The sequence below is a fragment of the Gymnogyps californianus genome, chromosome 8 (assembly GCF_018139145.2).
Source record: "Gymnogyps californianus isolate 813 chromosome 8, ASM1813914v2, whole genome shotgun sequence".
NCBI lineage: Eukaryota > Metazoa > Chordata > Aves > Accipitriformes > Cathartidae > Gymnogyps > Gymnogyps californianus.
Window position 1 is genome coordinate 28,983,063 of NC_059478.1, and position 26,938 is coordinate 29,010,000.

Sequence of the window (26,938 nt, forward strand, 5' to 3'; positions counted from 1 at the left end):
ATTAAAGATCTGTGCTATGTACCAAAATGGCTATGCCATCCACTTGGCCATTTTTGCATTTTGGAACTTCAGAAAAGTTAATGCACTTTGTGCAGAATTAGAAGAAATGAAGGAGAAGTTGTCACTGAGGCAGAAAGAAACACAGATCTTCATGAGGTTGAGAGACTAAATTGATAATCACTGGGTAATGGGATATCCAAGCTTCTCAGCCAGTTCCTAATAATGTGAATAACTTAGATACCTCAGAAGAATATGAACTTGAATGAGAATAGCAATACAGTCATAAGGGCCAGCAAAACCACAGACCTGAATGGTTATTTTTAAATCTCAGGTTTACAAGTTCAAGTAATGACTGAGACAAAAATGTTCACGATGTAACATCTGCTAGAGACATGAATGTTCTTTCAAGCTGGTAGGCTAACGAATAAAGATCTTAATTTTTCCTCTAGGTTTTATGTAGTGAGAGCTAATTCAAATGAACAAAGGGACACATTTGCACATCTTTAAGCCTTTGAAGTGTACAATCCGATCCACCTGTCTAAGGTGATCTTGGAGATCATATGATCGGCCTTCTTGGACACAGCTACTCTACTATGCACAATCCTTTTTTCCCTAAGCAGAATGCAAACCTTCTCTAACACCAAGGCGATACACCTTCAAATTCACTCCACTTTGAAAAAGGATCAAAGCAGGAGTAGGGCAGATGGACATTCACAGGAAGCCTTGTCTGTGTATTACACAGAACAGAACAAAACCTGCTGAAGATAAACATTATTAAATTCCCCTGCACCAGTCAAAAGAAAGGAGACAGACACCAAAGATGGAGAGACAAGGGGCACTAACCAGCCTCTAGCCTTGCAGAAGAGGATCTAAACTAAACTGTAGCCCACAGGTTCCCAAAGTGGGAGTGAGATGATCCCCATAATCTTCTGATCTGGTCTTTTGTATTATACATGGCATAAAACATCCCTAAACTAATTCCTAATTTAATCTTTCAGTAATTTTATCTTTCAGTAAAACATCTAGTCTCAAAAAAACATCAGTGATGGAGAATCCATATGAACCATGGTAAGCTGTTCAAACAGCTAACCACTCTCCCAGGTAAAGGTGTGTTTTATTTTAAGCTTGATTTAGTCTACTTTCATCTTCCAATTATTTGATCCTATTATACTGTTGTATCTCTATTTCAATCAATTGAACTTGTAGTGATATCTTACATAATGCAAAGAATATCCAGTAATTAAAACCAAACTCAAATAAGATCTATAAATCATAGGCTTTGAAAGAGGAGGAAATGTAGAGTGTGGCAGACAATTTCAAAAAACTTCCATTATTTATTATCAAGAACAGAGGATGCTGAAGAGACACCCATACCCAGGACTAACCTTTCAGATATGAAAGATGAATCTATTCTTCAGCTATGAAGAATAAAGGGTGTGTAGGCACACAGTGAGACTACTAAGCTGGTATGTTGTAGCAAAAATTTCTAAACAATAATTATCCAAAAGTTCAGAATTAATTTAAGAATGCATACACACACACACACATCAGGCAAGACTGGAAAGAAAATGTAGGTGACTAACATGGGACTTAACTGGAATTTATGTACTGACATCTACCATAGTGTAGCTGCTTTACTCTTCCCAGGAACCTAGAGTTATACTTCTACACCTGTCCTCTACAGTTTCAATCAGACCATGTGGATTAGTGTTCAGGTTATTTATATTTAATCAGAATCTGTAAAGTAATAATTTCTCCATCTAGGACCCTCAGACAGCTCAACTACAGATGCATTTTCAAAGCACACCTAGGATACACAATATGATCAAGCCCCTTATAAAATGTAGGAGTAGCAATTTGACTTGATTTGAAATGTGCCTGGAGTCAAAGTAAAAGGTGATGGTGAAGCTGTACTCCTTGACACAACTCCGCAGTGTTTAGGGAATAAATGGGGGGAAAAAGATGACAAAGACTAAACCAAAAAGCTGTCCTGCAATTGGGATTTGGAACCTCTTTCTACACGAGGTAGCATCTAAAAGACAGACTTCAAATTTCTCTTCTGAGACAAGAAGATGGGAGAGCAGTCAATGCTGTTTCTATAATGCGCTCTAGCAGAAATTAGAATAATTATCTCTGTGAATATTTTTTCCTGCATTAAGTTCAGCAGGAACTTAATTAGCTGAAATAATGAGACAGTTTTCTGAGTTACACAGATAAAAATGATACTATAGAAAGCCCTGTATGAATGAATATTCTGCTACCAGCAGGGGAAAAAAAAAAAAAAGCTTTTATTTGAACATGCCAAATCATGGAAGGAGCATACTTTCTTCTAGGTATCCAGGAAATAAAGTACCCATATGTGAGAGGGACAGTGCTGCCACTAAATTGAACCTAAAAGATAGAATTCAAGGAGAAGAAAAACATGGTTCATTTTCAGTATGCAGGAATATATATTGAGGTGACAATACCAATCTGTGCTAAGAGAGATGTTTCACATATTTATTAAAAGTCAGTGGACAGAAAGGTTGAGAGAGGAGCAGGAGGTGATCTGACAGAGGTATATAAAGATAAGAGCTCCTGAAAAGGTAAAGCAGATGTCTTTATTCTTTCTCATAATAAAAGAGTAGCAACCACCTATAAAAATGAAAAGGCACACAAGCTCCAATAAAAGAAAATACTTTAGTATTATTCAAGTAAATAGCTCAGTGAGATTCAATATAGCGATTAAGATCCTGTATTAATAACAATACCGCCCTAAGTTAGGATAAACCCCCTGACGTTTCAGAACACAGGGCACGCACAAACTGCTTTCAGTCACAAAGAAATCTCCCCCAAACATCTTGTTTAAAACTATCCATTGTAAGATTTCTTCCATGGCACCTGGTTTAGGTATTTCTATGATAGCGTAGCTACTTGAGTAAGAGTAAGCTTGTTCTTCATGAAGTAATATAACAGAGAAATGCTTCTTTCCAACTGGCACAATAAGTAGAGGAAGAATTTCACAAAAGAACTTATTTGTTAATTTCATAAACATCTGTGTCTCTTTCTCTTCCCAACCCAATTAAAAAAACCTAATAATGAAAATATTTTCTCGTGTTGTATATACAGTTAGCCTTGGAAATGAACACACAATGCCCTGAACTATCAGGCTGCAGGAGGTAACTGGGGATTTCACTGCCAAGGACACCGGTTGTTGAAGGGAAAGCTCTATATCTTGGCTATTGTATTTTTGTGCTAAAAAGATACATAGGTTTTAAAGTAGAGCTACATTTGACCTCATTCCACCTCTCCTACCTAGAACTGGCACTATCGTGGTAACAGTTGCTCTAAAGGAAAAAAGATACCCATCATGCATGTTAATCGTAACTATCTAAAGACTCGAATTGAAAAACTACAATAATAAAAGCTAAACAAAACACAGGTAACAGACAAACATCTAAACTTTTTTACAAGGTATTTCTTTCTCGAGTATTTTTTCCTTAAGCAACAATGAATTATCATCCTTTCCAACACAAGAAAACAAAAGACACTAAGATTTAACAGAACAACATCTATTTTCTTAAAAAGAATTTTAACCCATAATTGTGTTTAAAACACATGTTCTGACATAAGTTAATTTTCTTAAAATAACCCAAACTAAAATATTTCTGCAAAAAGGCTTCAAGTTGATATAGACTGGGGTTTTTTGGAGGGAAAAATTATCCACAATATAAATTAAAAACATAGCTGATGGCTGTCTCACTAGGCCTGAACTGTAGAGTGCACCTTCTGCTCTGGACAGTGTTGAGAATTTGTCAAGAAAAGGCTAAGATCTCTGAGCACTCAAGCTGCCAAGTGCTCTCAAATTAAATCAGTTTGAAGCGGTTTTCATTAAGATGGATTGAGTGTGGCATCGTGAGAAACACTCTATCAAATGTAGTGTTTTACTTAGTGATTAAGTATATACCAGTTGATGAAGCTACCCAAATCCTTCGTAATCCCACCACTCCAATAAACATTTAATGAGTATATAAGTTCAAAAAGCCTAGCAGAGGATTTAAACCTTCAATCTTGTTTTTATTTACTCTTGGAACTCAATTTCTCACTTCAAGTGAAGAATGCTGGTGCCTGAAGCTCATCTGTTGCCCTGGTAAAATTAAGTGCCTTCCACAGTATAAACCAGAAGACAAGACATACAGGTTGCAATTTCTCCTAAGCCTTTTTTCTTATACTGATATACATATTGAATTATTTTATGAAATGCAATTATACAAATATAAAATAATGTATCCCTTTCCTCAATTATGAATTCCAGGAGGCAGTACTGAAAAAACTTGTTTGTAACAGGGAAAATGCTATAAAAATAAATGGTATATATACATTCTCATACCTTTGTTTTAAATTGGAATGTTACAATAAAAATAATGTCATTCCACAGGGTAGTTGGGGGGAAGGGCTTTCAAAAATTAAGGCAATATTTGGAGAAAAAAATATTTAAAGAAAAAAAGCCACAAAAATAATGCTTTCCTAAGTATACAACTTTATCCTGATGAGGATCTGCTCTGACTACATCGCAAAATATTAGAAATGTAAGGTGACATGAATTTCAGATGTGCTATGTAAGTAGTATATGAAGTACTTAGAGTACTAAAAAACTAAATAACTGCACTACATTAATATCAGATTTACAGGTATTAAAAAATATTCATGAAAGCTCCTAATGGGCTCTTGTCCATTATTATACTGATACACTGTCAACCATTTCTGATGAAATGACACAAAGTGAACTTCCTAACTCAAACACTTTTCTTGTTGAATTAATAGTTTGATTTCTTTTAAACATGCATTAAGTTCCACTTTAATGAGTTATTATGAATTAATACTTTGCCACTGAATTATTCTGTATCCACTTATGCTCTGAAATCTGCACAGACATGAAAATATTCACTAAACTTAGAGCATGAGAAAACTATCTGTGCGCACAACATGTTAAGTATGTGTTAACTTAAGCTATACAGTGTAGATTCATAACACTGCACACTTATAACAGCCCCTAATATAACATAGCTGTTCCTTCCAATATGAATAACTACAGGAAGCCAAAACATTCTTCATTTCAAAATTAAATATCTATCAAGACAACAAAAAGTAAATTTAAACAGCATGATTTTCATGTTTGTGTTTCAGCTTTATCTATGTTTAATTATGCAGGGGTTTGGGTTTCTCCTTAGTGAATCAAGTCACCAAAACTTAAATAAACTATCCCCATTCTAATTTTATTAAAATACTGATTTTAAAACTGTGCATGGAATAACAGAAACTTGAGATGTCTGGCTGGATGTACAGAAAAACTAAATATCCAAACCTTAGTACTGGAATTTACTTGGCAGATGAAGGCTGTACAAAGAAAAAAAGCGCACTGTATTTCAGAGACCTTTAAATTTACAATTTCATCAGCCATCCTTCAAAGGAGTTACCAACATGCAACGTTGAACTTGTCAACCACAAGACTTGCAGCTGGTGTTACCTGGTGCTAGGACACCATTATTTCAGGAAGAAGCGGGGGGTGGGGAAGAAAAAGAGTAGCTCTGATGACTAAAGAACTCCAGTAAAAATACAGCCTGAATGATTAGGAAGCACGAGTGATTCACTGTAATTTCAACAACAACCAAGGTAAGTATTTTAGTCAGTCAACTAAATGAGTATAACTCTTCACAAACAACAAAACCAAGATAACTCCAAAATGTAGTTTACCTTTTTTAAAATAAAGATGAAACATTTACAGTGATTTCCATTTTCCCCCTATATTAAATAAAGTCGTTTTAATACACACTTACATCTCTAGCTTTCCCATAGAAGGCTTCTTGAAAAGCAGCCTCTAATGATCCAATAAAATAAACAGGATGGCAGTCACCATATCTATTTGAGATAAAATTTCCAATTAATAAAAAAATCACAAAAATAAGTAATTTCAATATTCTACTTCTTCATATATTCTGTAAATATAATGCATTGGCTAAACCTTTAGAAAGATGAAGTACTACACTTTTAAAGGACAGAAGGGAAATATTTAGAAGCCGTCTGTGTCCCAACATTCAAAAGCTGAAAGTAACTAACTACTACCTTAAAAATTTTATCGTAAAAACTTTCTGTTTACATACAGACACCTTAACTTCTATATAATTTTTCAATCATGACTTATTTCCTCTCTTTACTATATTCTTAAAGGTTAATTGAAGGCTATTCTTGTATTACACATTAATGCATCTCATATATATAAATGAACATTTCATCACAGACAAGTGAAAACAGAAGGCATATAAACTTTGCATTACTTTGCAGTATATTAGTTCGCAGCTTCTACCTGTTTGATGAAACATGGCAACTGTTTAACAATGTATGATTTGGTGGTATAAAGTTAAAAAAAAGCAGGATTTCTATATTTTTTAACAGTAGAGATTTATCCAACCACTTCATTATTGTGAAAACTCTTATTGCAACTCTGTATATATTTTTCAATATTAATCAGTTTCAGCTTTTCTGTTCCTGTATATCATATTAAAATTACAATACATAATCACAGTCTTTATCATCCTTCTGGACCCTTAAATAATTAAGTAATGATATTAATTACTGGCAAATTAAATAAGGCAAGAATCTGTCACACTAACTTGGACTGAGAAATAATTTTATCTCAGAAACAGTTCTAAAAGTTAACCTTAAAATAAATTAGATTAGGATGCCTAAATATGCTACGATCCCACAAGAAAATATGTACATTTGGTTTATTTTTATTTTCATTATTTACTAAGTTTTACTTAGTTTGTAACAAGAATTACACAGTTAATAGGCTAAGCTTACCTTGAAGAAAACTCTGCTGTAAATTGTAATAAGGCATCTCCTTCATTTTCAGCATTTTCTGGCACTTAAAAAAAATGAAAAATATAAATTCAATGCAACCTTATGGAAACAGATTTTAATATGTGAACTCACTTGCTTCATAGATTTTTTTTATGTTGACAGCTTACTGAAGTGGTTACCAAGAGACCATATGAATTTAATGAAAGACTATTGACTATGAACCTTTGGAAAGACATGAACTTTCCAGATGCTTTCATGAATGTATTCAGGCTTTCGAAACAGCAAAATCCTCAGGTCCAGTGTAATGTGATATATCACTTGTTCAGAGTTAACACTATGGACTTACTTTAACATATTAAAATGAAAAGACTGGCTTGAAAGGCTTGACCCACTATATTGCTACTTACTTTTCTTTTTCTTTCTTTTGTTTGTTTGTTTTTTTTTAAAAAACTTCCTATACATAATGTTAAAAAGTTTTCCATATTATTACATATATTTGCTGTCAAAAAACTTCTAAGGTAATGACATTAATGCAAGCCTAAAGTAAATAAAGAGCATATAGAATTGCATATAGGAGGTAACTGACGGCTCCTGCTCAATCCTTTTCATAAGTCAAGGGCAAATAATCACTGAGAAACTTGTTTAATGTAAATGACTAAAAATATTAATCACCACAAGATGCTGAAACTAAAATCTGTAGAATTTTCAGAACCGGGAAATGGAAATCTAGTTATCTATGGGAACATTTGGTTAGAGATCATAATTTCTCTGAGTTTAATTATTATTCTTCAACTATAAGCTAAAAACATAAGGCTTAAAAACTTCCTCCATGGGGAGATGCTTTCATAGTTGCCAGTTATGTTTGCATTACTTTCATTTGGTACATCCACCAGATGTGACACTCAAACAATTCTAACATTCCTATCAAAAGATACTTTCTTGTTTCTTATTATGCAGACGCATCATACCTCTCTGCCTTCACTACTGCTGTACAAACACCAGTTAATTGTAAATTATCAGCTCTTACTCATTGGTGATTTCCTCAAGGCAGATGATGCTACTCCAAACATTTCTCCATCATCAACTCCAAACTCTGTAGCATCTTCAAAGTCATCTCCATCACTGTCACTAACCATATGAACATCAGTGCATTGCTATATAAAAACAAAAACCAAAATTCACCATAAGCCTCTATTCAGACATCACCTTCAGTGAAATATGAAATACATACATAGTGAAAAATACTTACACATTTCTATAAAAACTTTATGAACTGCATTTTATTTTACTATTTTATACAGCATTATCAGACTTTTTTATAAATAAGACCTAATTTTTAACAGAAGTCTGGTTGACAGAGCAGTATTATGTGACAAAATGCATTATTAAATAACTAAGGAACTGTCTCTGTATACACATAGTTGAGCAAATTTTATCCAAAGTTAATGCTATTTTCCATCTAATGGTACTACAGCTGGTTTAACTGCATAAAAAGAGTGAGAAAAGCCACATTATCTATCAGTAATTTTAGACATCCACATACAATCTACTTTAGCAATACTTGCATGGTGGGGGACAGTCCTTGGAAAGGTACCTATCTATGGTATTGCAATCTCTGACATACAAATTCAGCACCCGTAGTCCTAACTTGGCACACCAGACTACTGCATGTTGAATGACAGGCTGATTTATTTGGCATACCAATATAAAGGAGAAAAATCAACATTTTTGTGCAAGGAGCTAAGGTCCCATCTGTGCCTCCAACTCCCACCGTCACACCTTTTGGATTTCATGTCCTCTGAAACATAAAATAGCTCAGAAAAACCTGGGTTTTAACTATTCCACGTTAACTTGCCTCTAAATTGACTTCTTTTCAAGAACAACTATTCCAGCTCCACTTGATCTAGAAGTTACGGTGATAGTGCACTACAGAAAATCTACATGAATCCCTGAAGGTGCAACAAAGTGTATTACAGAACATGAGATTTCAGCTCCAGCATGCAAGTGACCACGAGAGGAGCAAAGAGCTCCAAACATGCTGGATCTCTCTCTACAACAGCTACACATAAAGAACTCCAAATAAAGAACAGTTACTGAATGAACTAGTCAACAAGAAAATTCTACAAGGTGAACACTCAGTCAGATCATTTTGAAAGAATGAAGTAAAGCAGCAATGATACATAGTTATGCCACTAGATTCCAGGAGAAAACAATAACCATCTATTTGACCTGCTAAGTGGTTCAGCTATAGCTAGAACAGCATTGTCTGACCATCCTCTAACTTATAAGAATTATCCAACAGAATATATCCAGGCTTGTATCCTGACTGTACCTCACAGCTATGTCTTGCCAACTCAAATGAGATGAACGGATTGAAACACATCCTTTCTGCACAGCTAGATAAGCCTTAGGTGCTATAGTTCTCTAAACAAAACGGTAAGAAAAGTGTGTGGAAAATGGGAAACTGCTTGTATTAAATTCATTTTGAGGAAAGACAAAGGCAGTGGAAATTTTAACCCAAACTATTAATAGTTAGAAACAACAAAATGGGAGTTTATACAGTCTGCAAACATCTCTTTCTGCTAATACTAAAAATATATGTTTCGTCCTTCCATTTAATTTGGAGTATTTTTCAATGCTTACTGTGGCTTGCTTACTTTGTTTTTCCTCTTTTTCTTCAATGACTCATTTACCCAGTTCCTTACTTTGTCACAATTACATGTTACAGGAATTATAAATTGATTCTTTTAAGATGCAATTCTACTGAGCATTTGACAATAGAAAGGATGGTGACCATTGCAAAATGAGCTTTCCCTGCTTCTTCCTAGAGTATACTGGTAAAATAAAGATGATGTTCTTACCTCCTCTGACTGTTCCCTCGTTTGTACGGGTGAAGATCTTCTTCCAACTGTAAGTCGATGGCAAGGAAAAGTCAGTCCCGATACAGCTAGAGTCATCTACAAACAAAGCAATGATCATTTATTAAAGCCATAGTCTCAATTGAAGGTTGGTTTTTTTATTTTTTTAAGGTTGCTTTGAGATTCAAACTGAAGACTGCACTGCAGAAGACCGCGTTAATTATACAACCATAAAGAAGCAAGCCTGAAAAACTAAAATGATTCTTTACATAAAAATATTCAAAGAAACATCAATTGAGTTTTACAGGTGTGTAGGCACAGAGTATCAAAGCAAGCTAAATGGAACTGTAAACTCAAAACTGCCTTGAACTGTTACTTTCTTCTAAATCAGTACTGAAGTTTGAACCATTATTTGTATGTGGCAACTTTTACAGTGGTATGCTTCAATGAAGTAAATGTAAATTTTTCCTTCCTAATCAATAAGCAAATGTTAAAGTGAAGATGATAGGTACTGATACAACTAATTAAAAACAGTTAAGTCATCTTGAAAAAAATATTATCTTGAAAGAACAGTTTATCGGCAGACATTGTAAAAGACACAATCACAATGGCTACTTAAAAAACACATTTAATCTCCATCTTGGTCATTATTAATGTCAAAGGCACATGCCATGTTTCTCATATGAACAAGGACGCACGCAAACCCAACAGTGCTGGTGAAACTGCAGTCAGCACAGACAGGATAGGTGTTCATTAACCAGCGCCAACAGAAACAGCACTTTTGCCTGTTGCTGTATGCCTAAATCTCAATTTTTTAAAACTAACAAGACAGCATATGGAAAAAAGCTAGTGTCATTTGAAAGACAAAATTATTAGATGCCTGTAAACACACAACAATAATATTTGAAGATCTGATCCTACATTGCATTTTAAAAAATGTACTAATTGATACGACTAAAAATAAGAATTGTCCGCTCTTCTATGATCAGAACCGTCTGTGCCATCCTTGCATTTCAAGCACCCTTCACACATTTCTTTATACAGCATAAGTGTACACCCGGCCTTTTGCCCTCTTTTGGAAAGTGTGTCAGTCCTGGTCAAGTGAGGTTGATGACCACAAGTAGAATCTTCAGAAGCACCTAAGTCCTATCTTGATAACACGTGGGCTAAATTTACAGTGTGAACAGCTCTTAAATAAAGACAGCTGATTCATTTTGGCAATGACAAAATATTTGATGCTGTACAATTCTTAGTGACATGGAGGAAGATAGTTCTGGCCGTATGTTTAAAATATTGTTTCTAATGGTTCCTTCAGAAGAAACACAGAGAGGACAGAAAAAGATTTTCTAGATCCTATAAAAACGATTACTATTTTTGCAGGTGTCATGGTTTAACCCCAGTCAGCAACTAAGCACCACGCAGCCACTTCCCTCCCTCCCTCCCCGCCCCCAGTGGGATGGGGAGGAGAATCGGAAAAAAAGGTAAAACTCGTGGGTTGAGATAAGAACGGTTTAATAACTAAAGTAAAATAAAATATAATACTAACTAATAATAATAACAACAATATAGTAATAATAATAATTGTAATGAAAAGGAATATAACAAAAAAAAAAAAAAAAAGAGAGAGAAATAAAACCCAAGAAAAGACAAGCGATGCACAATGCAATTGCTCACCACCTGCTGACCGATGCCCAAGCAGCAATCCGCACCTCCTGGCCAACTCCCCCCCGTTTATATACTGGGCATGACATTCTATGGTATGGAATATCCCTTTGGCAGGTTCAGGTCAGCTGCCCCGGCTCTGCTCCCTCCCAGCTTCTTGCACACCTGCTTGCTGGCAGAGCATGGGAAACTGAAAATCCTTAACTTAAGATAAGCGCTACTTAGCAACAACTAAAACATCAGTGTGTTATCAACATTATTCTCATGCTAAATCCAAAACGCAGCACTGTACCAGCTACTAAGAAGAAAATTAGCTCTATCCCAGCCAAAACCAGGACAGCAGGGCACAGAATGAGAGACTTACATTATATATTTCAGAAATACAGCATCCTCCTAATTAGATTGTAAACATATTAAGGTAAAATAAATTTCAATCATCCGCAATAAAAATCGAAGACTAAATCATAAGCCTTAAATTTAATTTACTGCCATGAGCACTGAAAATACCCTGTGCTGGTTTTGGCTGGGATAGAGTTAATTTTCTTCATAGTAGCTAGTATGGAGCTATGTTTTGGATTTATGCTGGAAACAGTCTTGATAATACAGGGAGATGTTTTTGTTATTACTGAGCAGTGCTTACACAGAGCCAAGGCCTTTTCTGCTCCTCATACCACCCCACCAGTGAGTAGGCTGGGGGTGCACAAGAAGTTGGGAAGAGACACAGCCGGGACAGCTGACCCCAAGTGACCAAAGGGATATTCCATACCATACGATGTCATGCTCAGCATATAAAGCTGGGGGAAGAAGAAGGAAGGGGGGGACGTTCGGAGTGATGGCGTTTGTCTTCCCAAGTAACCGTTTCGCATGATGGAGCCCTGCTTTCCTGGAGATGCCTGAACACCTGCCTGCTGATGGGAAGTAGTGAATGAATTCCTTGTTTTGCCTTGCTTGCGTGCGTGGCTTTTGCTTTACCCATTAAACTGTCTTCATCTCAACCCACGAGTTTTCTCACTTTTACTCCTCTGATTCTCTCCCCCATCCCACCGCGGGGGGGGAGTGAGCGAGCGGCTGTGTGGTGCTTAGTTGCTGGCTGGGGTTAAACCACAACATACCCCATTTATTTTTATACATAATTCAGAATGACTTTATCACTTGTCTGCTAGAACTCACAAAGATTTAATTTGCTGCAGGTTGAAGCAGGCTAATTAAGCAGGCTGGTTACCAAATGAATGTTAACCTGTCTGAACTAGCCTACTGTCACATTCTCATAGCAAGGTTAAACAGAAGTTTAGCTGCATAAAAAGCCTAGCTATCGTCTTAAAGGAAGTGAGTAATAATACTCTAGAGCAAATGAAATATTAAAGATGACATACAGGTCAAGACCAATTACCTATGAAACACCTGTGACAAGAGCATAAGAACTTTATTCTCCGTAATAATCCACCAGTTTAATAAGTATTTTTATAAGCTTTTAATAATAAACAAACCCCAACTGTTATAAAACCTGAAACTTCGCCTTGTAGTTACCACACTATATAAAATACTGGTAAAACATACACACACACACACGCACTAACCACACACAGACTGAAGTTCCCTATCTAACAGCATCAAATACCCTGACAGATGCCTGGAAAGGCTCCTGATATCTTTTACATACACATTAAAGAAAGAGTGGTAAGATCAAGCAAGCAGTTACTGTGCTGCTTCATCACTTGGCCCAATAGCAGGGTGTTGCAATTCCAATTTGCAACCCCATATTATAGTGTCAAAGCGTCTCTCAAAAATGAGCTAACAGCAAAAGGGGTTCAACATCAGAGCACATTTCATCCGACTCTCCAGACAGTTGCTGGAATGTTGGGGTTTTGTGCACATTTGTGTGAGAAATCGCTGTCCCCTTTGGCTTTTTTTGAAAAGTTTTTGCAAAGGAAAGGCTAGGACAAATAGAAGCTCTGTCTTTCATTTCAAAGTAGTCTAGCAGCATGAACGTTTCTCTAGAATTAAGTTATCATCTTCATTCTAAGATAAAAAAGAGAGTCCTCTCTCAAGAGAGACTTGCACCAGAAAGTTTAATCTTTATTTTGGAAGTCACAAAAACATCAACACTAAGCAAAAGATTACTTTCCAGGCAGCCCCAGTTCCACAGCTCAGTTTGCCATGGATAGCAAACCTCAACTTCTACAAATATTTTGAACGCGGGCCAATTTACCGATGGGAGCACCCACTGAAGTGTCTCAGTGGCAAGAACTGTTTAGATGTCAGGCTGCTCTTGGAGAGTTTTTTCTTTCTAAATACTGCTTCTGCCTACTCCCAATCAGAGCTGCAGTACATTAGATACACAAATCACTGTGTCGCAGCCATCTTCCCATGGGAACGGACAAAATCTTTTTACCAACTCCAAAACTGAAAATGCCGGTTTGTAACCTGAGTACCTGATTACCCGTATTCTCAACTCACGAACCCATCTGATTGTGCAAAAACGCGAAAGTCACTAACTTTTCAGAATATTTTCTTGTTCTGCATGAAACTCACCATTATGCGAGTACTATAGCTTGAATTGGATGGCTTTCAAGTGCACTAGAAGAGACATTGAAAGACACAGATGCAGGACTCTTGGCACGAATAATGAGCTAGACATAGATTATGAAATAATACATTAAAGCAAAAATAAATAAGGTTAGTCCATTTTTCTAGGCAGTAAATGTACACATGTGCAAATTCCTACTCAAAAGGTCTCACAGCCGAAAGGTACATGAGGTGGAAAGTGAAACAGAATCAGAAATAGGCAAAACGACTTGCAAAAAGTAACTTAAGATGGTTACTGAAAAGCCAGATCTCTTGTCCAACACTGTGTATAGACTGCTTGTGCTTGTTGAAAGTTTAAGTTGTCTCCTATTTGGCTTCCTATAGCTTTTTAAGCAGAAGGACAATAAAATTGAAGCCTTGAAATATTCCAGGGAGAGTGGCAGCAGGAGAGTCCTTTTAGGAGACAGCAGAGATATTGAACAGATTGCTACTCGTATGCAAAAAGATAATGGTGCAACCTGGACTAAAAGTGTACAAAGGATACTTGAAATATATTTTAACTACTAAAAGAAAGACCGCTACCAAACCTTACAATTTAGGGAGAAAAAAAAAAATTAGTCTAATGCTCACTTGTGCTTTCCAACACTAAGACACTGAATTTATTTGTAAACGTTCAGTGTAAGATTATTTGTATTTCAATTGCCAGCATTAATAATTGGGGGATAAAGTTAAGCAAGATCTTTTCTGATCTGATCTGAACATGCAGGATTCTTTGCCAAGAACTTTCCAGATCAACCTAGAAATAATTGCCAAATCTGGAGCGAGACCAGGCGCTTTAAACAATAGATTATTCTTCCTGTTAGAAAGTATCATTTTTATGTAGAAGCTTCTAGAAATATCCTTTAGAACAATCTAAAAAGACTATTCAAATATTTCATGATACAAATATGTCTGCAGCAGGGAAAGAAATCATTGAGAGCATGTAACTCCAGAGTGCTGCCGTCGCATGCTCAGAATAACAGGAAAAATTACGAGCCCATAATCTCACAAGCTTGCAATCTTGTAGAAAGAGTTTGTTGGCACAACTTAATTCCCACTCTTGCAGACTTCTGAAATTACAAAGGAAGGAGCAAACTCAGTCCAGAGATATTAAATCAAGACACTGAAGACCTGAGCAAGATAAACAGTAGGAACGTGAAGGAATGATACCAGCAGAGAACTGCAGCTGCAGAACTCTCTCCACTGAGAAATGCTGATACAAGCTCTGTGTACTGCATCAGGAAAGCAGTAACTGGATATGACAAATTAGTCTTCCTCATATTCAGCCACTTCTAATGGCAACCGTATCTAATAAGGAAAGTATGAAGGCAAGCTCTAAGAGCTTTCTAATACCTTACAGAATATAGTTGGACATCCAAAGTGGCCAGCTTAAAGCAACAACCTGTAAAGAACTGGACCTTCTTCCTCATCCTCAACTAATCACAGTCATTTTGGAAACGCTCACTCTTCGCTCCATGTAAATACAGACACAAGTCTCTCTAGCAATCCAGTAATCTGAATAAAACACTAAGACAACTCTTCTTGCCACTAAGCTGCCTGTATTTAAGTCAGAACATACTTCAGAAAATAAATTACGGTAGGAAAACAGGCAGGCCCTTGAAGCACATCATTTACAGACTTATCCATTAGGCCTGTTATTAACCTCTTAGTGCTTATCGTTGCAAAGTATGGCCTTTCCAGAAGGATGAGATGGAGAATGACCTGTCGAATTGCTGCCGAGAGTCAGTGATCTTTAGTAGAACAGCTTCCATATCAGCCAGTTCTGGAGCAAATCAAACTCCCTACCACAGTCATCAACAGCAGGAAACTTCCCCAGGAACTCCAGAGTTTTACAGGTGCAGTAGGCAAGACAAGCCTGCAAAACATGTCACCTTGCAGAAGCTGAGAGCCACAGATACATAATGGACCTGCTTTGGCATGACTTGAGAAGTTGTGCTGTTCACAGGATACTTGTCATCAAGGGATCCCTTTTCTCTAAAAGGATGTAGCTCTTTTAACAAGAACCATTGAAAACAAGCAAGCATAAGTGAAAATGTTTAAGGAAAGTAGGAATATTGACTTATTTTGTGCTCTTTGTTAAGTATTTGATTGCTACAAGAGCAGTGAGAGTTTTGATGTTTTGGAGTGTGTGGGAGTTCTGCTTGTTTGGTTTGCTTTAATGTACATTAACGCACCTACCTAAACATACAGGTACTCACCACTGTTCCTGTTAACCAGGGCAAGTTATTAAATATAGCCCTTCAGCTGTATCATCTGGTAGTTGTCAATTTTAAAAAACAGCTTTTGACTGTTTAAGAGACCACTTAAAATGAGAAACAATTTCAGTCACTGTAACAGGGTAACTATCTTTATTGTTTGAGCTACTCAAATGAAGAATCCTTTCCAACTCACTGGAGTGATATTTTTCCATGGCAAAATATTTTCTTTTCTAATATCATTTTTTGGACATAAACTAGAGATTCTTGATCATTTGCTCCCAGAAATTCAAAGGTCAAACTATAAACCTTAAAAAGCATCAGAAAAAAATTCACAGAACACTTGATCCATATGCAAAAGAGAGGAGTCTATCAATGATGCTAGATTTCACTTGTTCATGCACAGCAAGTGAAGCAACAGGCATTAACTGACAGCGGTAAATCTAAACCAGAACAAAAACCTTGCAGTGGACAAACCTGCTGGATTTGTAATATAAAGTAAAAAGATCATAAAACAAAATGTAATTTCTGTATTACTTGACTGCTATGAATCCGTCAAATTATTCAATTAGCTGTACTTCTAATGCAGAATTATATTTGGCTGTATATAATCCACTTCAATAGAAAACTAAATGGGGGAATTCTCATAGTGTGATTTCCTCCTGAAGTAAAGGAAAATAATCTATGTCTTCTGCCTTTAATACTCAGAGATAAGGTAAGCAAACAAAATTCTGGTGTACAAAAAAAAGCATGTTTTCCAATACTCGACTCTCCTTCATAAGTCTCCCATAAAAAGCAGACTAATTCCCAGTCCTGCTCAAGGTCAGCTTGTAGCATATTAGGCAAAAGGAAGTCTTAATAACCTGCCCTCCTGTTCTGGCATCCTGAAAAATAGTTAGGTAAAATTAAAGTTCCAGCTTTCCAGCTGCACTCACTAGCACAGCTGGATGGAAGAAGCCACAGAAAGAAACCTTCCCAAAGATGTCACTCCATGCATAATTGCCAAGAAGGTGCATGCTTTCTAATGCATCCTTTCAGACTCTATAATGTTGAACAGGTAGAATTAAAACTTGCATATATTCAAATGTGGGGGGTGGGCGGATTTAGCATACAAAGTGCATAATTTAGCCTTTTGGTTTTTATAATCTAAAGCAGTTAAGGAACACTCAGATTACCTAATCCCAAATCTTTCAAACTGGCATCTCTAATTTCTGTTTGCTGTAGCTCTCGTAATTAGCCCAAGAGAATGAGGCGCTCCACCCAGTGCAGTGCCTTTCCCATTTGTCTCTCTGTAATACAGCATCTTTAGAGCACCCCATCCAATCAATTCCAGAATTATACTTAACGTTCTGGGTGTTAATTCTGGTGAAAACTGGCAATGCCCGTTTTTTCCTTTTGCTCGACAAGGGGAAAAATCAAGCCCACAGAGTATCTCTGCTGAAGATAAACCTGCTGTTAGCACATATCATAATACGGAGTTCTGGCTGGATAAACAACCTCCACAAGTCAGTAAGTGCAGTAGCTCTCGTATCTCAGTATTGGTTTGAGAATGTTTTATGCCTTCACTGTTATCATTGTACAACCAGTGCTCTGCTTAAGTAGTAAGAGAAGATTATCTCCAGAAAAATATGCCAAAAATATTATTACTCATCCTGTGAAGTCAAATTTCGATAGAGATTATACAAACATCTTGAAACCCAAAAACCTTCCTTTTGCGCTGGAAACAATAGCAGTATGAGAGCAACATTCAGAGTATTATTAAAAACGTTGTAAAGTCATTGTGAGTGAAAAGTTATCTAATTAATTAAAACCAGAAGTTCATGCTAAGCTTGAATAGTCTTTGAATCAGAGCTGTTTTAACAAGAGGAATTCTACCACAACTACAAACTTCTAACCACCCTCGATAATTATTATTACAGTATATACCAACTCTGAAATCTAGCAGACATTTGTGGCTCCTATTTAGTACTTTGGCCATAACTAGCTTGTCAGTATTAGCCAGCTGCGGTTTCATGTTAGAAACAAATACATTAACAAAAATGGAAATGATAGCCCATTTCAACCCAATGAACCCCAAGGTTCATTCTCCTATGAATCAGGAGTTCATCAGCTGAACAAGAGCTCTTTCTAGAGGTTGCATAGCAGGCTGCAGTAAACACATGGAGATTTACAATACACAGATCACACACAAAAATTCTTAATCAGAAATGAACGCACTGTTGCCTACAGACTGAAACCTAATCCTGGTTCAAATACTCCATGTGACAGCCCTTTCACTGTGCTCAAAATGTGAGTTGCTTAGCTTTCTCATTTACTGGTTTACTCACTGATACATGGCTAATGTATAAAGAAACAAACATGACCGAGTACATTTCATAACACACCATGCTCGATTATTCAAAATAACCTAAGACAGAGGTGCCTGTAGCAAAATACTCAATGACTGACAGGTGGCTCCACTGTGAAAATTTCACTTCCATATAATTTGATCCTTTTTCTTCTTGGAGTAATTACTACGATGCTTTTCTCCCCTCATCAGGTAAGAGGAGGGGTAAGGATAGAGGGGTGAGGAAGGAGCTTTATAGCAAGCATTTCAGTTTTCATATTAAACTTACTCTTCTGTTATTTGACTTCTTGTTATAGCATAAGCTAATTCCCTGAGTATGATAAGTGTCAATGACACTACAGATGTTTGTATGTACGCATTTTCCTGAAGCTAGGGAAAAAAAATCTGGTCTTTTTTGAAGACAACTATATGAAGTTTGAGAAGGAACGTTTCTGTCCTAGTTTTTCTATTATACTCTATATGCATACAGTACTACTGGCTGAGTTTGGATACTAGGCATATTAGGGATCAAACACTTTCATAGCCCAAGTGCACCAAGAGCAGTAAGGTAGTAAGACAAAACAATTAATCAGTTTTCTACATCTTGGCTGAATAGCATGGCTCCTGCGAAGGAGCCTTTCCGTATGTCCAGGTTCAGTCCATTCTCTATCCATTCAGCCAGGGTAGGTAACATTGTGATAAGTGAGAAATTCTCTCACTGCTTAGTCTAGACAAACTTCAGTTTAGATGTCTACAAGGTATATTCATCATTGCTAATCCCTTCTTCTTGATGAGCAGATCTCAGAAGAATTCAAACAAGTTCATTTCTCCTAGCCTAACAAGACGTCACCTATCTCTCCTCAGTAGACAAATTTCCCAGTTCAAAAAGATTACCATACTAACTGTGCAGAATAGGAAATCAGAGAGAAATACCTTTACAGCAGGGCTAGATGAAGGCACAGATCTATGCCTCAGACCTCAGGTATTTAAGTCAGAATCTCAGGGTGATCTAGGGGACTGCAGACCAGTTCAACCTAACATTACTCCCCAGACAGACACAGGAACAAATTATAAAACAATCTATTTGAAACACCTAGAAAAGAAGTTATTCTGCTTACCATTGGAGCAAGACTGGTCAGGCTGCTCCACAGCTGAGGCTGCTGCTCCCAGCTCACTAGCGTTTCCATTTTTCTTTTGTAACCTATCCTTTTTGAGATCAAAGAAGCAATCAAAACATAAAGCAAGGAATATTTGTGTGGCGAAAGGGAGATAGCAGTTAATGTGGCACATGGGAAAAACCAAAGTGTAAAAGGCAGGGAGAGGTAGAGCATGTGAATGATGGCAGAGAAAGTTTTGCTTCCACACTTGAAATGTAAGAGTGGGAAGTTTTCCATTATACAAACAGTTGAAGAAAATAGTGGTTTCTAAATGCATCTAGCACAGCCCTTGAAGATGAATATTGAAGCAGCGGAAATTAAGTGTGGGGACTCTTCCACAGTTTTGGGGGATTCTCCAGAGAATATCAGATGGCTCCACGCTCTTTCCTGGCTGGAGACCCAAACACATTGAAACCAATCCACACAGGAAGGAGGTGGTGGACTCCCAAGCAGCTCATGCTATTTCTGAGGATACTCAGAGTCTCATCATTTCAAGAAAAATGATGCTATGACATGAGAGATCATTCATATTAGGTTGTTCTTGCCATGGCTCTAGTTCTCAGTGTTTAACCAAGCATTATTAACAATGTGTGGGCAGCCTGTTGTGCTCAGACAAACCCTCACTAAATTCCTTGGGAACAAACAGGTCCTCAACACTGCCAAATCCATCACTTATCGCTGTATAATTATACATTAAATAATCCATCTTGTTTTCAGTATAATCTCACAAAGTCAAAGTGATATATGATTTAAGAATTCACACATGTTCATGTTTAAAAGTAATGTTTAAAACTTCAAGGGATTAAAGGTTTTCTGTGAATTAATGTTAATCTTTTGCTTTGCTCTTTTCTCAAAGCTAGCAAGTATTCTTTCATTAGTAACCGACTGTAAAATTACTTCTATCCATACTGAAATACATTGTATACATAAAACAAGTGTTACCACAGCAACAACAAGCAAGTATCCCACTGTAAAATGAAGGTACATTCCAATTAAAAAAAAAAAAAATTCTATCAAATGCTTTTTTTTTTTTAAATTTACTGAAACGAGGGCTTTTTTGTACTATGAAATTAGTTACGAGACTCAGAGATTTACTATACAGAACTGAAGAGCTCTCTTCAGTCTATACTGGTCAACAAGACATTGCTACTCATGTTTAGTACATAATTTAAAAAAATAAATCAACCAACCAAAGCTCATCTACTATCACGTAAACCCTTACCCCTGCTTGAACAACAATAGAAAGTGGATGTAAGTCTACATTAGTCACTTCGTCTTTTGACATCAAATAGCATTAGCTGGGAAAAAGAGCCAAGTATGCTCCAGGTTTGTTTGTTTTATTAAACTATTGTACAAATATTAAAAGGAACAGAAGAGTTTAAAAAATTTGACAGCCCTTGAAATTAACTTCCTCTGGAAAATAACTTCATTTTCATTATGCATCTTCAATTAAAAAAAAAAAAAATCTTGACAGGTATTCAACGTTTCATTTTAAACACTAACTGGATAAAAAAAAATCTCTAGGGTGGAGTGTGTTCAGGTTATAAATCAGCAATGCTTATTTTAACTCCTCACAAAGTGTTGTTGAGATAATTACTGCTGACAGCTTTATTCAAGGTTCATTTCACTTTTTCTACTATTTTTCCCCTGTTAGAAGTTCAGCAGGGCCCATGGGAAGATCCACCCCTCACACCTGTTAGGGTTCTTCATGTTACTGAGGCCGGTTTGGACATGTCACTTCAAATTAGCATTGTGCCAGCGCGCTGTGACAATTACTTATCGCAGGTTTAACTTGAAAAAAAGTTTCTAATCCAGCCGCAAGAACAGTGTCAGAGTACGTAATTTAAACCTGTCAACACAGGTTGTAGGAAATTCATTCCAAGGATTTCAGCGATGTTCCCATGGTAGATCTTTGAACTATAATGAAGATTACAATCACAAAGGAATGCTATAGAGTTAAAACACAGAACCCAAACGTTAAAAAAGATCTGAACTGAAAAAAAGTGTCTTTAATATTAATAAATTTTAAAAATTTGATAAATTCTTTAGGATTAAGGGATTGCTTTGCTTAATTCTCTAAAATTCTTCTGCAGTTTATTCCAAAAGGCTGCATATTAAACGTACGTATCTTATTCTTTCTGCTGCAGTATAAAGGCACAACCCTGGGAGTTCTTTATACAACGTGCTGAAGGCAGCAGCACGGTGAAGATGCTCTGGAATCGACTTGTGGATAAACAGCACACGGGGTGGGAGGAGGAAGGCTGGAGTCCATGGCACAGTGAGCAGGCCACTCGTGTCTTTCAGACACCAGATGAGGGATGCTGGAGTCCTAGTGACAACCACGATAAAGCAAGCTTCACAAAACACTACTGAGAGTTTCTGTACAAGCTTGAGAAAAAGTTGCGCCCAGTCCTCTGGGAACATCCAGCTCCGGTACGCTGGTTGAACACACATGCCAATTTTTGCTACGGTTGGTGTTAATCACCAGCCGTATTACTGTGACTCTATCACTCTCATTTGCTAGCTGAATGAAAGAGAAAATTACCCCTGGTTTTGATTATTTCTCATTTGGTTAAGCCTAGTTAGGCAAGTTCGGAATTAAAGCAGAAGGACAGATACTGTAGTACTTAATGTTGCTTCAAACCACAAATTTATTTGAAGGAAACAAAAGGAAAATCATATTTCTTTGTACAACAGATTCTACTAAGAAAGAGATATACTTGAGAGACTGAAATAAATACCCGTGATCACTTACAGAGCTCATTCTTCTTCTTAGACAAAAACTGTAAATATTAAAAAGGATGAAAAATCTGCCAAGCCATTTGCAGCTATTTGAAACACAGGGTAACAGAATTAAATAAACGCTGAAAGACCTGGAACACAGTTAAGTATAGACCATGAGGCTAATTGTGGATCTTGAGTTAATTACTTTCCACTGATACGTTTTCTCAATGGTCTTTTACATCAGTTTTTTCTTTCCTCAGTCTGAACCCCAAGGCAATTCAGTATGCTAGGCTCCAAACTCTGGGTGATTCATTGTGTACTTCTGCCTTAGGATTTTTAGTTCATGCAGAGAAAGCCAGGCTTTCACATCAAGTTGATGTTAATGTGCACTGACAAAGCAACAGTAAAGGAGCTTCATGTTTGTCACAACGTGCACTCTTTAATTTAGTAACTGCTTTATACTGATATGCAAATAATGACACATTTCCCAAATTTCCAGTTCCTCGGCAATGCTTTCACTAATTACTAAGTGGTTAAAACCTATGCATGTAAATTGGTTAAGTGAGTTTATTAATAAGTACACCTGTGTGAACTGATCTATAAAACATACATGCCCGCGAACAGCTCATAACTCACTGTACATTTCTGAATGTCTCAGGAACTGAAAATAAACATTCTCTCACCAAAACAAGATCTATGACGACTAATAGAGTGTTATTCATAGATAAACTGGGATTCCCAACTTTCTTAAGCTAGAGAGAGACTGCCTTTGGGTGACAACAAATACCAGGAGTCAAAGCATTCACCCATTTCACGTTGCCAAATGAGATGAGGACCAAGGTAAACAAAAGAAAAGGTCTGTAAGAAAAAGGACAAGAATCCCTCTACTACCTGAAAATGCGGGAAAGCACTAGCATCCACCCATCCATCAGTTCTCTGAGGACCATCACGTGCTTTGCAGTCTGGTTATGGTATTTTGTGATACTGCTTACTCTTACTTTTGATACTCTAATGGCAACTGTGAAAAATTCAGCTGCACTTAACATGGATTCCCACTCATAACAATTGCAAAAACACTAAACAGAGTTAACCTGTCTTCCTATATTTCCTTTCCTCAAAATTCTTCATAGTGTAAGGGCTGAAAAGTAATCAAGGTACTAACATTGTCCTGTTTCATTTGCTGGCTTCTGTGTTGAAACACAGTGTCTATTATGTTTCTGATATTTTCTTTAAGTAACTGTGTTAATTGCCATAGAAGATGGTATAATAATATTGTTTGTTCTAAGTCTGATCACAAATAGCCTATTTTTTGCTATTCAGAAGAGATACAAACCCGTTAAACAGATATTTAAGGTAAGAAACAATTGTAAGTGAAATAATAAGCAACAGTATAAACCAACAATCAATTTGATTCATCCAGATCACATATTGCCCACAGATATTCACAGATACATCTTGGGAACTGCTTTGCATTCACAAAGAGTATCAGCCAAATACTTGGCACGTTTCTGGTCTATGGTGGGATGCCATTTACTTTCTAGCATTGTACAACGCTGTGGATGGCAAACAGAAGACTGCCTGGATATGTTTCCAGCACTATATAATTCCTTGGCAGAGTTCAAGCAGTTGTGCTAGCAACACTGCTTCCAACAAATGGTTCAAGCACTGATAGGCTTTTTATGCTGCCTCTTCTTACTGGGTATCACTTTTCAAGGAATTGGATTTTTGCAATGTTAGCCTTTTGAAAACACGGTGTTACTGACGTCTAAAAATGAGCTTCTGAAAAGGATAATTGTTTCTTATTTTCTGTTTCCCTTACCTGGAATATATGAAAAGGCCTTTAACTCTTTACATCAGTAGAATTAAAAGCACTGAGTACGTAACCTCCTCAATTAAAGGAAAAAGGTTCAAAACTAGAAATAATAAATTGTATTAATACTAAATAATATTTTAGTATTCTTAAATGGTAATTTGTGGGTTGGGGCAGTTGCAGATAAAAATCCATTAATTTCATTCATTCAGTATAACTACGTATTGAATGTGCTTGGTTGACGTATGATAGTTTCAAGTGTGACAAGCAAAAGATAAAGAACATAAATAACTGAAGAATTAAGCATTTATAAAGGGTCTTTCTATTCGGAGACCTCTAAGGACTAGACAAACATGAAACATTCCCAGCATTATAGACTGGATTTTCTTAGCCACCTAACAAAAATAAGGTGGCCAGTTTCTATTGAAATCCAGCTGAGGCCATGTAGCTACTTTTCTTTGACGTTTATGAAAGTTCAGCATTAAATCTCAGGCCTCCTCTTAGAAATAAGAAGGCTTGAGTTGCTTAAGTAAAGTGTTTTATTAAATGTCATAAGTAAAGTCTGCAGAGCTACAAATCTGTCTCAGGTCTATGTTTTGACCACTGGGCAGTAATTACGTTTAGAACAGGAATTCAATCCAGTGATTGCTATTGAAAACGCAGCTCGTCTCTTGTTTGGTAGAGGAAGTTATCTGTCTAAAATAGATTTTTCAACTAATATTTTCTTGGTACCATGTTTTATCAACAGTTTATTGGACTTAAACAAAAAATTCCCAACAGAGGATCAGATTAGCTCCATTCTAAGCATTTTAAAAGTTATCTATGGACTAATTTAACATTATTTAAATACCACTTTTTTTAAAGGAAGCATTTGGGACTATTATATCAGGCTCTACACACAACTAGAACAAACCCCAAGTGAAGTTCTAGCAACAGCAAGCATTCTGACTCACATATAAAGCAAAAATGATGCTATAATTTTACATAGCTTTCCTCTGCTATTACACAGCAAGCCCACTTACCATACACTTACTTAAAGTGAAACTCTGTTTATAGAGTCCCAAACACCTTCGATCTGTTGCAATGGATTTTCATACATCTTCTAGTGAAGCTCTGCTATATAGTGGAGTTTCATTACAAAGAAACAAGCACCACTGTGATAATCCTCCAGGAATAATGCAATTACCACTTATCAAACAGGTGTCTGCTGTATTCCAAGGAGATTATCACTTCCTATTCTGCTCTCCCAAGAGCACAGAATAAAAGAGAAGCTGCTACTATTAAATGACTGAGGAGAAAAGGAGTCTTTGATAATAGCTCTTGCTAGCTTCTCTCAGCAGGGCATGAAGTAAACGTAATCCTTCTATAACGTCTTGGCACTGAAATGAGTACTTTAGTTTCTGCAAGGTGAGCTGGAGCACCTAAATAAGACCACTCCTGTTAACTGAATCTGAAGTATCTCTTTCTCTTTCTTCATTGAGTACTCCAGGAACGTCAGCACCTACTGCCTTATGCCAAACCGTGCCCTTTGTGAGTAGTCCTGAAAGAGGAACTCTGCCTGCTCAAGCAAAAACGGGCTGCAGGGCTGCTCCACCAAACACATTGTCATTCAGAGATGTTTCTGTGACAATACAGTGTTTGATGAAGCTACAAAGGGATCTCCGAGATGAAGCTCCAAAAGTGCAGAGAATGAAAACTCTGGTTGAGTGTAATTTGATCAAAGGCAATTTTTTAGCATATTTTCAAACCAGCTTGTTGAGTGGGAGTTATCTCGGGATTAGATTTCTAAAAATGAGAGGAAAAACACTCTCCTATGAAATCTGGGATACAGCTTAATTTACACAAGGTGCTATTACTACATGGCAAAATGTATAATTGGTTTGGAGGAAAGCCTAGCTGAGCATCAAGCACAGAGGAGGAGTTAAGAGGGTAAACAGCCTACATATATGCAGAAGGAGACAAGAGGCCACTTTACAGTTAGCTAGTAACGTCCAGTGACTGTAACGGCTAGTGACTTTCCATAGCTAGGTGCTTCAGAGAAAGTAAGACACTGGTGGTCCTGCAAAAACTCTCTCCAGTGAAGATTACTGCTACTTTGGTAGAAACTCACAGGAAGAAGAGTGGTTCCTGCTGCTGCCTCTGTTGGGACACAAAAACCTCCAATACAGTTATTGTGCATGTAGATGGAGAGGTGGAATGGTGATAAATATACAATATACTCCACCGGTACATTGTCTCATGGTGTACTTCAGAGATCTGGACTGTCTTGACCTATCCTACAGATACTTCTCTCTATACATGGTCATTTCTACCACATTTTGATTTGCAGGTTCTGTCAATATAAAGACAGAAATTGGAAGCAACGTTGAAGCAGTAAATTGAAGTAGCAGTCTCAGTCAGTCCTTGTTTACTAATTTTAAACTCTACTCCTTTTAATGAGTTTTATGAACGTGTCATTTTTAATAAAAATAACTATCATGTCCATGAGTTTCAAAGCAGGAACAGCTAAAAACATTGTCTCAATAGAGCAAGCAGATTTGTCAATCTCTTGCAAAAGAAGAAAGCAGTAAAAGATGACAAATAATTATTTCTATAGCACCGCTGGTGTTCCTTATGCTTTAAAATGCCAATGACAATAGAACTTATTATTGAACAAATTAATTACTAACAGTAACCTCAAAACTTGCTACCAGCCTTTCCTACAAAACTAAGGTTGATTACAATAGGTTATGCCAAAATGGGGTCGAATTCTCCCGGTAGAAGCTGATGCAATTTCAGTT

The 26,938-nt window shown here is 36.7% G+C and overlaps 1 protein-coding gene across 1 annotated transcript in view; it reads right to left on the reverse strand.

The window, feature by feature from the left end:
- Positions 1-26,938, reverse strand: part of FAF1 (Fas associated factor 1) — a 174,469-nt gene that overhangs the window by 50,899 nt on the left and 96,632 nt on the right. Inside the window, exons 9-12 of the mRNA XM_050901028.1 lie at positions 9,702-9,797; positions 7,868-7,994; positions 6,841-6,904; positions 5,817-5,898 (exon numbers count right to left, since the gene is read on the reverse strand). Coding sequence (XP_050756985.1) covers positions 5,817-5,898; positions 6,841-6,904; positions 7,868-7,994; positions 9,702-9,797 — 369 coding nt within the window. The remainder of the gene's footprint in view (positions 1-5,816; positions 5,899-6,840; positions 6,905-7,867; positions 7,995-9,701; positions 9,798-26,938) is intronic.